Raw genomic sequence first — 14,564 nt, 5'->3', positions numbered from 1 at the left:
GTTGATGGCCCTCAGTAATACTCGAGTATATTCGACGATGATTGAAGAAAATTTCAACGCATTTGAATTAAGTTCTTCAGTATAACGTGAAGACTTTCATCATTGCCATGATTTTTCGTTCAATGATATAAATTTTGCGTCGCTATCAATATTTTGACAAAACTCCTTCTACAAGTTGTTTAGAATGCCGCTCTACACATGCTGATACATTTTGGTAACGATTATCCCATTCCTTGCGAAGTTATGGAAATCGTCATTGATCAATGATTGTCAACTAGGACGTCAATGATTGTTACACAAAATTATATAAATTTTGAGACACATTTGATTTAGATCGAAAACTCCTTCAGTGGCTTCAAGAAGGAAACAACTGGCACATGCTGATTCATTTTGGTGCAGAAATTCGTTAAATTGAATTTTCTACAGAATATTTTAGAGTGATGATCAATTATCTCCGAAAATGATCAACGGCTTCACCTTAAATTAAAAAAAAAACTTCTGCTTAAACTTTTGAAATTGCTTCAATAAATACCATAAAAAGATACAATTTCAAAACTTCAACGAAAACTCTGCAAACAGTCGGTTCGAGTAGATATTTCAAGATCTTTTTCCAGATCTTTTTCATTGCATAATAGATTCTGAATTGCATAGGAAAAGAGCTAGTAAAGTACTATCTTTGCGTATGACTGTTTATGGCAAATCTAACAGTCAATGCGTTACATTTTCCTGACTAATGATTTTTGATGTTGTTTGAAATGAGTAAAAAATGGGCTTATTTCACTACCAAATCACACCAATATTTCAGCAAGTTTTGCAAGATTTAAGCAAAATCAACAAAGATTTTAGTCAGGTCGAAAATTAACCCATCAATTGATGGATTTGCCTTATATAGTCCTTCCATGTTTATGCTTATACATATGAACTCAAAAGTCCTGGATATGGTTGAGGACTCATTCTTTGTGAGTATTTTGATCCCACAAACAACAGTGTTGTTTTTAAGCTTCAGACTATTTCCCTTCCCTGAAAAAAGATACCAAAAAAAGTTCATCATTTTTTTCAAAACCGCAAACTTTTCAACCACTTGTCTCTTTTCAAGCGTGCTTTTTTGGTGATATCTTCTTATCAAAGTTTGAAATTTTGAGAATATATTCCTCTTTTCCATATCCGGATGCATCAATATCCACCCACAGTATTGCTTCATTTCAACCTGCTCGAATTAGACCAATCTTGCCATGCGTTACATTTTCTTCGTTCTGATTTTTTCCCTGAGTTGAGAATTGTATTTCTATAGGACGACAAAAATCATATTAAGGGGTTAGTCACCAAATTGATACATCTTAAAAAATATTTAAAACAGTTAATAAAGAAATTATTTTCAATAATAATTATTTTTGTAAAATATTCTAAAAAATGTTGATGAAGCGTGTCCCGAATAGTTCCTACATAACCCCTTAACCAATACAATTTTCCCACACAAAAGGTCCGACAATAGAACGGGGATCCCACACCCCAAACACAACCAAGTCATGCGATAGCAATCTTTAATTTCCGGTAGGTCCACATGTGTGTGGGTGGAAGCGTTTTCCCCTCATGGTAGTAGGCTGGCCAAAAATTCAGCAAAAAAAGAAGTCAACGTCGATTCGACGATCCAATCAACAGATTTTTTTTCCCCTAAACCGACTTTTTCACTCCTTTTCCGATAATTCTGTCCATCTGGCAGCCCTGTCGGCCAAGAAGCCCAAGATGGAAAAGGGGAAAATCAATTAACTTTTCCCTTTCTCACGTGTGACTATTCTTGTGTGTGTCAGCGTGTGAAAAAAGCAGAAATCGCTCGGATTGAAATTATCTCTCACTCTTTCCCGATTTCCCGAACCGCTCATTCGCTGGCAATCGCTGGCAGCTGTCGCTTACCAGCTAATGAGATTCAAATTTGGCAAAAATTTCGCACGTGTTTATGCCGTCTACCTTTTTTTGCACGCCAACTTCGATGTGGGTGTGCGCTGCACGTGTGATTGTGTGCGGAGGTCTTCTTGCAATGGTCTTGGCTGCTGCTTCTTTGGCTAATAAGTACATTACAATTGTTTTCACGTAACCTTAGATCCTGCAACGAGAGAGGAAAAGATGGAGAAAGAAAGGGACGTAATTAGAAAACGTGACCGACGGGATATTGGCTCTTTGGTGGTTGGGGATTCTTCTTTTTTTCGTTATCAGAACATGGTTAAATGCAATTTTAATGGATCACTGAGTGGATTGTAATTGAGGGATTTTGTAGGGAGGATTCAATTGAGTGGATTTCAAATTTTCCTCAAAAGTGAAAGATACATATTAATGTTTATTGCCAAATGATATTTTATCTTTTATAACTTTTTATCATAAAAAAATCACACCAAAATAATCGCTACAGTTGATGCCCAAGTTGAGGCTGTTTAATTTGCTCTTCTACAATTTTTCACAAATTGGAAAATGAATAGTTAGCTCATTGAAATTAACGAATTGGTTGAAATTTTCTATTTTGACATCCATTTCTATTTGTAACGGGAAAATGAAAGTATCAGACTTCCTCTTCCATTGGATGGCTTTAAGGTCATATTTGGTTAATAATTTTTGCAAACGCATTTAAATCATAGTGCAGTTATTGAATTTTAATTAAAAATGAAGTATTTCATTTGGGAAATCACATTGATTAAAAAAGTGAAATTAAATCATTTCCAAATTCTCTCAAATATGTACAAATGAGCATGAGCATTAGGGTGTTTCATCCAAAACCAAAAGTTCTCAGAATCGGGCAAACCGAGGTTCCCCTAGTAGAGGATACCCATAGGGACTCTCATGCCAAATATCAGCCCATTTGGTTGAGAATTGGCCTGTCCCCAGCGGTTTAAAGTTTACATGGAAATTACTATGGGATTTTTGTGCTTTTCGTTCAATCGTTCCTACAGGTCTGGGGACAACATGGATTCACTCGGAATAAAGACAGGTGTGTAGGGGATGGTCCAATGAACATATTCCAGAAGGAATTAGGGTTGTCCATTCTGTCCCCAAGGTGCGCATTGGATCGACGTCCGGTGTCTCCAGAATCATCGATTCACCCTTCAAATGTACGCATTGTCCTTAGTATGCTATGACGGCTAGGAGAAAATTACGACGCCCCATGTCAGACGGTGAACACGTGGCAGAGCATCTACTCGAGTTTTGGCTCAGAAACATTCTTTAAAGTACTAAAATTATAATTATTGATGTTCCTGGAAGAATTTCAACTATTCTAAATAAAGTAAAATGATGATTTTGTGTTAATAATGCAATCGATGCCTCTCCACGTGTTCACCGTCTCATATGGGGCGTCGTGGTTTCCACCTAGCCGTCATAGCATACTAAGGAAATGCGATGCTTTTGAAGAATGAATCGTTGATTTTGGAGACACCGGACGTCGATCCAATGGAATGTGTTCATTGGGCCATCCCCTACACACCTGTCTTTATTCCGAGTGAATCCATGTTGTCCCCAGACCTGTAGGAACGATTGAACGAAAAGCACAAAAATCCCATAGTAATTTCCATGTAAACTTTAAACCGCTGGGGACAGGCCAATTCTCAACCAAATGGGCTGATATTTGGCATGAGAGTCCCTATGGGTATCCTCTACTAGGGGAACCTCGGTTTGCCCGATTCTGAGAACTTTTGGTTTTGGATGAAACACCCTAATGAGCATGGTTGACTGCCAATAAGCTGCTACTCCGTTATTGACAAATCAGCTGAAGTTAAACAATGAATCAAAAATGATCAGTGGGAGCCAACCATCCGTTCACTGTTTAACCTCTGAAGATCTCTACTTTATTAGTCAATACCGGCGCCCTCCCAAGAAGCCTGCAGTTCAACGAAAGGGAGGAATGTTAGTCCGATAGTTGAAGTTGCAGACTCATCAAGCACATAGTTTTTCGCTATATACTTGTTGATACGGGTCTAGCTCATTTCCCCGAATGACATTTCCCCGAATGCCATTTCCCCGAAAATCATTTCCCCTAATTGGTCACATCCCCGAATACCACTTCCCCTAATCAGCCACATCCCCGAATGCCATTTCCCCGAATATCATTTCCCCTAATCGGCTATATCCCCGAATGCCATTTCCCCTAATCGGCCATTTCCCCGAATGCCATATCCCCGAAATGACACTTACTCCAATTGCCGTTTATTTAAATTTAAAATTACTCGAATTTGCATATCCCCTAATCATCATTTTCGCTAAAGCCTTTTTCCATGACTAACAGTTATTTTCTTTCTCAATTTTACCGAACAAATAGCTTTTTCGGGTATGCTGATGATCTCGCTGTTGATTAAATGTTGTAAATTGGGTAGTAAAGCCCTTTGTCAATTTTTATGAACAACGGTAAGAAACACGATTGAAAACCATTTCTGATAACTTTTTTTTATTCATTTTTATGCAAAAAAAAGTTTTTGACAAGACAACATTTTTCCGATGGATCAACTATGCCCCCCTGGATCGAGCTGTCAAGTAGGAGCTTTTCTGCCAAGAAGGGCCGTGAAGTGAATTTTTAGAAATTGAATTAAAAATCCCTTTTAAATCCTTTGCGGTCGTTCAAAGGCTCATTGTACTTAGTAAAGCTTATTTTTCTTGTGAACAATAATATCACAAATTTAAGCTTAATTTTAGGACCCAATTACTAGATTTTTTGTTATTCAATTAACATTTGTATTCAACCGCATGATTAGATGTTGTTTTTGAGAAATTGGCAGGGAATTTTTTTTTCGAATTTTGTTCAAGAACGCAAAAATCGAACAAATGGTACAAATTTTTGTTGATTATACTTTTTGCCAAATCCCAAATGATCAGTGTGAACGGGGTTCTGTACTACGAAAATCGCACGGTTTGTTTTCTGAATCATAAAAAATAACAAAATTTCTATTGCATTATTATTATCATGTCTATAAGAAAAAGGTATTTGTTTTGAGAATGTATAAAAAATAGTCTGTAACAATATTCATTGTATTTGAATGAATAGTACCAAACCTTACAACACCCCTTCCCCCCTAAAATGCTACGTCTGTTCTGAGTGAAGCCAAAAAGAAAGTTGATCATTCAAGGCCAATACGAACCTTTCAAGAAATATTATATGTAGTTTGATGTGATAAAAATTGCCATCATTTTTTTTTTCTTACACAGTCGACTCTCTGGTTGTCCATTTTCTCGATATCAATAATTCTCCATCTATCGTTGAATTCTTCAGTCCCTGTTTGCTTTAAAAATCTCTTCCGGTTGTCAATAATTTCAGTTTTCGTGGCTTGCATAGACATTTTTCTTGGCGAAACGAAGCTTTAAAGGGTGTTTGACATTAGTTTGTTTTTGTTTGATGGACGTTGCCATGATTCTCTCCCATAGCTGGGTATCAAGAAAAAAATATTTTCAATCGAGTCTTCATTTTGCATCGTTCTGTAATCTGATGATTCTCTTCCTCGACGGTCCCTTGGATATTGACAAGCAGAGAGTCGACTGTAAAATGCTATTTCCTCGAACGCGGTCGAGCCGAAATGCCCGGTGCCCAGGAGCGCGCGCAAAACTTTTTTTCGTAAAATCGCGATAACTCGTGATGTTTATGAGCAAACCCCTTATGTCTATATATCAAATTTTTTGTAATTGTCTGCTCTACAACTTTGTAGAACATTGTTACACTCTAAAAAATAACCCTGCAAAGTTAGAAAAAACACGAAATTTTCAAATGAAAAGTTTTGTTCTAAATGAAAAAATGACCCTTCTGAGAATTTTTAAAACTTTTTTAGTGTTTTTTCGATGAAAAATACGTTTTTTCGGAATTCTGAGTAAAGTCCCTTTGACACCAAATTTCTATCTCATCACCGTTTCAGGCTGCAAATTATTGAAAAACACCTCTTTTTTCGCATGTTCAAAAATGGAAGGGGTCGTACCGCCCCTCCGTCACGAGATATCAAAAAACGGACCTCGGATTCGTGATCAGGGACAAATGTAACCCCTTAGGACAAAGTTTCACGCAAATCGAAGAGGGGTCGGGGCAACTGCTGTGTGATGAAAACAGATTTTTTTAAATATACATGAACATGTCATTTTCTGGGAAATTTAATGTTCTTTTGGAATCTACATTGAAGGGTAATTTTTTCATTTAGAACATTTTTTTTCATTTTAACATTTCGTGTTTTTTCTAACTTTGCAGGGTTATTTTTTAGAGTCTAATAATGTTCTACAAAGTTGTAGAGCAGACAATAAAAAAAATTTTGATATATAGACATAAGGGGTTTGCTTGTAAACATCACGAGTTATCGCGATTTTACGAAAAAAAAGTTTTGAAAATGTTGGTCGTCGTTGATCATGGCCGTTCATGGTCACCCGAGACCGACACGGACGAACTTTCTGGGTCAATGTAGATTCGAAAAGTACATTAAATTTCCCTTAAAATGACATGTTCCAATTTTTTTTACAGTCGAGTAACGGAAAATGGGAGAATTTTTAAAACTTTTTTAGTGTTTTTTTCGATGAAAAATACGTTTTTTTGGAATTCTGAGTAAGCCATCAAATCGGGCGTCTAATTTTACATAAAAGTCCCTTTGACACCAAATTTCTATCTCATCACCGTTTCAGGCTGCAAATTATTGAAAAACACCTCTTTTTTCGCATGTTCAAAAATGGAAGGGGTCGTACCGCCCCTCCGTCACGAGAAATCAAAAAACGGACCTCGGATTCGTGATCAGGGACAAAAATTACCCCTTAGGACAAAGTTTCACGCAAATCGAAGAGGGGTCGGGGCAACTGCTGTGTGAGTTGGCGGAGAATTACAAATACTTATAAAGACTCAATAGTTTGATGAAAACAGATTTTTTTTAAATATACATGAACATGTCATTTTCTGGGAAATTTAATGTTCTTTTGGGATCTACATTGACCCAGAAGGGTAATTTTTTCATTTAGAACATTTTTTTTCATTTTAACATTTCGTGTTTTTTCTAACTTTGCAGGGTTATTTTTAAGAGTCTAATAATATTCTACAAAGTTGTAGAGCAGACAATAACAAAAATTTTGATATATAGACATAAGGGGTTTGCTTGTAAACATCACGAGTTATCGCGATTTTACGAAAAAAAGTTTTGAAAATGTTGGTCGTCGTTGATCATGGCCGTTCATGGTCACCCGCGACAGACACGGACGAACTTTCTGGGTCAATGTAGATTCGAAAAGTACATTAAATTTCCCATAAAATGACATGTTCCAAATTTTTTTACAGTCGAGTAACGGAAAATGGGAGAATTTTTAAAACTTTTTTAGTGTTTTTTCGATGAAAAATACGTTTTTTCGGAATTCTGAGTACACCATCAAATCGGGCGTCTAATTTTACATAAAAGTCCCTTTGACACCAAATTTCTATCTCATCACCGTTTCAGGCTGCAAATTATTGAAAAACACCTCTTTTTTCGCATGTTCAAAAATGGAAGGGGTTGTACCGCCCCTCCGTCACGAGATATCAAAAAACGGACCTCGGATTCGTGATCAGGGACAAAAGTTACCTCTTAGGACAAAGTTTCACGCAAATCGAAGAGGGGTCGTAGCAAATTTTTGATCAGATCTCTAAACTGTTTGGTAGAGCACAACTGTATAGAAAAATTTAATCCAACAAGACTAAGAAACATTACTTGCAAGAAAAAATGCCAAGAAACTCGGGATATAATTTTGAATTACACATGAGTATATTACATCTGGAAATGGGGTCAAAAATTGTAAAGTTTTAAATAAGGAAATGTTGAAATTTTCATCAAGTTCAATTTTTTCACATTATGTTGGGTAAAGTAATTAAAAAAAGGTATTACCCAACAAGCCAAATGTTCAACCTCCTGAAATTCATTTTATTAACTATGTAGCAATTCAATCAATCAGATACTTACACTTCATAATTATCCTACGAAGACAAGCGCACTGCTACTGCTACTGCTGCTACAGCGGCTTCTGCTGGGTACAAACGGAACCGTCAAAACCAAAATCGGAAAATCTAATCGACACCACGCTTCTGCTGCCGAGTCATGTCGCGCTTTTGCTTAATTCCATTCCATTAGTCATCGTCACCTTCCAACGTTCTCTCTTTTCTAACCCTTAAACTCCATCGTTGCTGGTTGCAGTTGCTTTGGACGCACGTATCTTCTTATTTTTAGCTGTTTTTTTGTAAGTTTGTTGTTGTTGTTGTGTATTTTAGTAGTATGTGTGCAAAAGTGTGTGTTGGTGTAGTGCTTCTTTTTCTTCCTTTTCTCTTCCCTTTAGCTTTACTGTATCAAGGGTGCGTGCTGGGACTCGCCAAAGTCCACCGTGTAGTACATGTCGTTCTCGAGATTCATCGGCAGCGGTTTGTTGATTATCCGCTCCGGCTGCAGGCTGTACGAGTTCGGATGCTGGCCGTAGCTGTAGTTGAGGTTGCTGTGGCCGCCCTGCTGACCACCCTGCTGCTGCTGGCAACCCGTCTGCTGCTGCTGCTGTTGGCCCTTGCCACTGAGCCAGTGCCGGTTCGCCGCCGAGGACGCTTTCGTTTTGCGGCCAAAGATCGGTATCAGCTGGCGGTGCTTGGTGGCAAAATGGCGATAACTCTGGTGCACCTTGCAGTGGCATGCGGTTACCTGAGGAAGGGGGAAACAAGAGAAAATCAAATAAATTTGTGGACAGTTCTGGGGGTTTGACTCCGGGGCGCGCACGCACGAACGGCCAGTTGAACCGCAGTGATGCCAGAAGCGAACCATTTTGGACCGAATGATTTTATTGGTTTCGTTGGCATTTGTTTTGGCTGCAGGAGGTTCAACGGTACGAACTGCATCTGCATATTTTAGGCTTGAATTGCGGGGGCTTTTGGATGCCCTATCGAAAAACCGCACAGGTTTGAACGCTGACCACTGCCAGAATCAAGAGGTGGAATTTTGGTACTGAGGTTGAGTGGTGTGCGGTCATTTGTAAATGTTGTGAATTATATCATCAACTAGAGATCTTTGCATTTCTAGCCAAAATTTGCTTTAAACAGTTTCACAATAAATCTTATTGCAAATTTTTGTTCGTGTTCACGAGGTCATTTTGAGCTACTTCACTGCTTCACTTCGTTACGTGATGTGTTTATTCACTCATTTCATTTCTATAATTAGTTTTTACAGGTCTGCAACTTCCCATCAGTACCTTGGCCGTGTCTATTAGAGTGTAACAAAAGTAACTTTTTATGTTCCGGTGCGCATACTAAGCCCAAATTCAAATATCTGGAGTTTTTTTTTTGAAGAGGTTCAATAAACCAAATTTTCAGTTTTTGCTTTTTGGGTGTTTTTTAATACCCCTGACTGAAGGCGGTTTCAAAAACACCCAAAAAGCAAAAACTGGAAATTTGGTTTATTGGACCTTTTCAAAAAAAAAGTTCAAGATGGTATGTCAGAGACATAACCGAAAGACATAGGACAAAACAATTTGAATGTGTTTTTGGATTGCTAGTGAAATCTGGAATAAGATTATTTTATTTTGTTTCATAGATTTGTCGGCAAAACTGTCATAAATGTTCTCCCAAGGTGAACCTTCCATGAGGGCACCGGCAATTCCAGGTTGTGGCCACGAAATGTCAATTTTCATGTACAGTATCAAAAACCATGAATTTTGATACCCATATTGCAACAACTCGTTCTGTAAATGTCCTCCCAGGCCCCGGGGTACCTTCTTTGAGGGCAGCGGCCACTCCAGGTTATGGCCACCACTGTCGAAATGGCCATTATTATGTTCAGTATCAAAAACCATGAATTTTGATACCCATATTGCCACAACTCGTATGGTTCTGTAAATGTCCCCCCAGGCCCCGAGGGAACCTTCTTTGAGGGCACCGGCCACTCCAGGTTTTGGCCACCACTGTCGAAATGGCCATTATCATGTTCAGTATCAAAAACCATGAATTTTGATACCCATATTGCCACAACTCTTATGGTTCTGTAAAAGTTCCCCCTGGCCCCGGGGGAACCTGCTTTGAGATCACCGGCCACTCCAGGTTGTGGCCACTACTGTCGAAATGGCCATTATTATGTTCAGTATCAAAAACCATGAATTTTGATACCCATATTGCCACAACTCGTATGGTTCTGTAAATGTCCCCCCAGGCCCCGAGGGAACCTTCTTTGAGGGCACCGGCCACTCCAGGTTTTTTCCACCACTGTCGAATTGGCCATTTTTCATGAGAACCGCCGCATCAGTGACTTCAACGCGGTCAGCTTCGCTCGAATTTCCTCCTTCTGCTGCCAGTGGTTCTTCCTTCTGGTTGCTGGTCCTCTTCTTCTATTGGCCGCTGCTGCTGCTGCTCCGCGCCGGCCCGACGTGCACAGTTCGAGTGCTCGTTCCAAAGTGACTTGCTTTTGCGAAATTTTCTGCTTATATAGCGGCACAGCCGGAGAACGGCACAAAAGGGGCGCGGTCTCGAATGCATACGCTCGCTCTGATTGGTCATCTGTCCGATTTGTACTGAAAAATTACTCATTTTGATTGCATGTTTTAAGTGCTTTAACTATGTTTAGTCAAACTATCTATGTAGTTAAACGATAGCTGAAGTCTTCCTCTTTCGATTGGTGGTCCAACCGTCTGGATTGATTCACAGGGAAAAAAGATATAAGCGTTCAAAATGTCCCCTTTTTTAACGCTGAGCAATTCTCTACGAAATCGGTCTTTTTTCTTCAATTTTAATTTTTGTATTTTTTAATCCGACTGAAACTTTTTTGGTGCCTTCGGTATGCCCAAAGAAGCCATTTTGCATCATTAGTTTGTCCATATAATTTTCCATACAAATTTGGCAGCTATCCATACAAAAATGATGTATGAAAATTCAAAAATCTGTATCTTTTGAAGGAATTTTTTGATCGATTTGGTGTCTTCGGCAAAGTTGTAGGTATGGATACGGACTACACTGGAAAAAAATAATACACGGTAAAAAAAATTTGGTGATTTTTTTATTTAACTTTTTATCACTAAAACTTGATTTACAAAAAAACACTATTTTTAATTTTTTTTATTTTTTGATATGTTTTAGAGGACATAAAATGCCAACTTTTCAGAAATTTCCAGGTTGTGCAAAAAATCATTGACCGAGTTATGAATTTTTTAATCAATACGGATTTTTTCAAAAAATCGAAATTTTGGTCGTAAATTTTTTCAACTTCATTTTTCGATGTAAAATCAAATTTGCAATCAAAAAGTACTTTAGTGAAATTTTGATAAAGTGCACCGTTTTCAAGTTATAGCTATATTTAAGTGACTTTTTTGAAAATAGTCGCAGTTTTTTATTTTTTAAAATTAGTGCACATGTTTGCCCAGTTTTGAAAAAAATATTTTTGAAAAGCTGAGAAAATTCTCTATATTTTGCTTATTCGGACTTTGTTGATACGACCTTTAGTTGCTGAGATATTGCAATGCAAAGGTTTAAAAACAGGAAAATTGATGTTTTCTAAGTTTCACCCAAACAACCCACCATTTTCTATCGTCAATATCTCAGCAACTAATGGTCCGATTTTCAATGTTAATATATGAAACAATTGTGAAATTTTCCGATCTTTTCGAAAAAAATATTTTCAAAATTTTCAAATCAAGACTAACATTTTAAAAGGGCGTAATATTGAATGTTTGGCCTTTTTGAAATGTTAGTCTTGATTTGAAAATTTTGAAAATATTTTTTTCGAAAAGATCGGAAAATTTCACAAATGTTTCATATATTAACATTGAAAATCGGACCATTAGTTGCTAAGATATTGACGATAGAAAATGGTGGGTTGTTTGGGTGAGACTTAGAAATCATCAATTTTCCTGTTTTTAAACCTTTGCATTGCAATATCTCAGCAACTAAAGGTCGTATCAACAAAGTCCGAATAAGCAAAATATAGAGAATTTTCTCAGCTTTTCAAAAATATTTTTTTCAAAACTGGGCAAACATGTGCACTAATTTTAAAAAATGAAAAACTGCGACTATTTTCAAAAAAGTCACTTAAATATGGCTATAACTTGAAAACGGTGCACTTTATCAAAATTTCACTAAAGTACTTTTTGATTGCAAATTTAATTTTACATCGAAAAATGAAGTTGAAAAATTTTTACGACCAAAATTTCGATTTTTTGAAAAAATCAGTATTGATTAAAAAATTCATAACTCGGTCAATGATTTTTTGCACAACCTGGAAATTTCTGAAAAGTTGGCATTTTATGTCCTCTAAAACATATCAAAAAATAAAAAAAATTAAAAATAGTGTTTTTTTGTAAATCAAGTTTTAGTGACAAAAAGTTAAATAAAAAAATCACCAAATTTTTTTTACCGTGTATTATTTTTTTCTAGTGTAGTCCGTATCCATACCTACAACTTTGCCGAAGACACCAAATCGATCAAAAAATTCCTTCAAAAGATACAGATTTTTGAATTTTCATACATCATTTTTGTATGGACAGCTGCCAAATTTGTATGGAAAATTATATGGACAAACTAATGATGCAAAATGGCTTCATTGGGCATACCGAAGGCACCAAAAAAGTTTCAGTCGGATTAAAAAATACAAAAAAAATCGAATGACCGAAATCCTAGAGAACTGCTCCGCTTAAAAGTGACGCTTTGGATCGAATTTCTGAACTGGCCCCCCAATATAGTAAGTAGAGACATAGTCCTATGTCAAAAAACTTCAGATATTAGCTTGAATGGACGTAACAGGAGCTGGCGCTTTGCATTTGAATTTTAAATGGGAAAAAAATATTTTTCCAAAAATGCCACTTTTTGAGGCATTTTGGCCACTGAAGCGTTTATTTTCAACATCACTGGCGTGTAGGTCAGACCCTTGCGCATCTTATATATAACTTTGAAATTTGAAGCACCCTGGAGCTCGGTACAGACCTTCAAAGTTTGGCATTTTTTCGAAAAATTGACCCCACCAAAATCAAATCGCGTCTAGGGCGTCGCAAGGCGCGACGCATATCTTTTTTGCCAAGGCAGATTTTTGAAAAAAATGCCAAACTTTGTAGGTCTAAGTGCCTCAAAAAGTGACATTTTTGAAAAAAAATCACTTTCATGGGTTAAATCCCATTTTAAATTCAAATGAAAAGCGCCAGCTCCTGTTACGTCCAATCAAGCTCATATTTTGGATTTGGGCACGATACGCCCACCGGAACAAACTCTTGAATCCCCGCCAAAAAGTCATTTTTGTTTCATCCTACTGTCTATATTTAGCATTTTGTTCAATCTCTTACAATTTTATAATTTTATTTCTGAGAATTTATCTTTTGATTTCAAGTAAATGCTCAAATATAAAAACATATATGTTTGACAGGTAAAGAAAATGGTCCTTTTTTCTATTCAATTTGCCATTCTAGACTAGTAACAATTAATTTAGCAAAACTCTTCACAGAAACTTAACAACTCTTTACGAAATCGGTCGATTACAACCATTTAAATTATTGTTATTTTTATTTGGCTCAAACTTTATGAGGGCCTTCCCTATGACCAAACAAGCTATTTTGTGTCATTGCAACAAAGGTCCAGATCGCAAAATTAAGTGGAAAACGGATTTTTCGAAAAATGATTAAGTTTTGGAGCTTGGTGTCTTCAGAAGAGCTGTTGCAAATAGAAAGGAGCAACTTTTGGTTTGGTTGAAATTAGGGTGGTTCTCTATTAGGGTGATTTTAAAAATCTAACTTTTCAGGAATATTTTTGGGAATTTTTCTGTCGTCTAAAAAATTGTTGGGCTTGCTAATCCAAGCAACTTTGTACAATACGCCAAAATTTTATTTTGTAGTCTACGCCTTCTACGACCAAATTTATAGCATCTGAGCAAACCTTTAAAAATCCGTTTTTTTAACATGGCAATTCAGGGTTAAGTTTTAGAGAAAAGTGATATTCCGAGCACTTTGAAAGCTCTAAAAAACAAACAATTTTATTTATTGGCAGGTCAATTTGGACTGAAGAGTTAAAAGCTACAGCCATTTTTAAGGTAATAGAATGCAAATTTAAAACTTTAATATCTCGAAAAGGCGCAATCCAAATTTTAAGCACCATATTGCATATTAACACTCAAACGCTCGGGTAGTCATTTGACCCCTATTTTTTCTAAAAAAAATCATAACTTTTGGTAGAATTGAGCAATTTGGATAGTTCCGGTTGCAAAAGATCCAGATTTGTCTATATTTTTAACTGTCAGATGGGGGACAAGTATGGTCCACTTTTACCGGAGATATTCCGGATTCCGTTGGGGTACCTCGGCCCTCCGATATGGATGTTTGGTCAATATTATAATCAATTTTGCACATAATATTTTCGGAAATAAAACAAAACTTTAAGGAATCATCCTAATACATCATCCTGCAAAAATAATTGACATGGTTAAGTCCTACGGGGCACCGGATCCGGTTCCAGTTGGGCACCAATCGACATCAGCTCAGTGAACCGTTTCCGGTTGTAACCTGTTCCAGTGTCTTGGCCATGTCATGGATCTATGCAGGATGATGTATTAGGATGATGCCTTGAAGTTTTGCATTATTTCCGGCTTTGATTTGTGGAATAGATT

The 14,564-nt window shown here is 37.0% G+C and overlaps 1 protein-coding gene across 2 annotated transcripts in view; it reads right to left on the bottom strand.

Moving 5' to 3' along the window:
- Positions 1-1,081: 1,081 nt before the first annotated feature.
- LOC120428131 (uncharacterized) overlaps positions 1,082-14,564 on the bottom strand; it is a 481,672-nt gene continuing 468,189 nt past the window's right edge. For both annotated transcript variants that reach the window (XM_052708221.1, XM_052708222.1), the window contains exons 13-14: positions 7,923-8,642; positions 1,082-2,101 (exon numbers count right to left, since the gene is read on the bottom strand). In XM_052708221.1, coding sequence (XP_052564181.1) covers positions 8,295-8,642 — 348 coding nt within the window. In that variant the 3' untranslated portion in view covers positions 1,082-2,101; positions 7,923-8,294. The remainder of the gene's footprint in view (positions 2,102-7,922; positions 8,643-14,564) is intronic.

Source organism: Culex pipiens, chromosome 2 (assembly GCF_016801865.2).
Source record: "Culex pipiens pallens isolate TS chromosome 2, TS_CPP_V2, whole genome shotgun sequence".
Classification (NCBI taxonomy): domain Eukaryota; kingdom Metazoa; phylum Arthropoda; class Insecta; order Diptera; family Culicidae; genus Culex; species Culex pipiens.
Note: the sequence above shows the minus strand (reverse complement) of the source record. Positions and strands in the feature narration are given on the sequence as shown.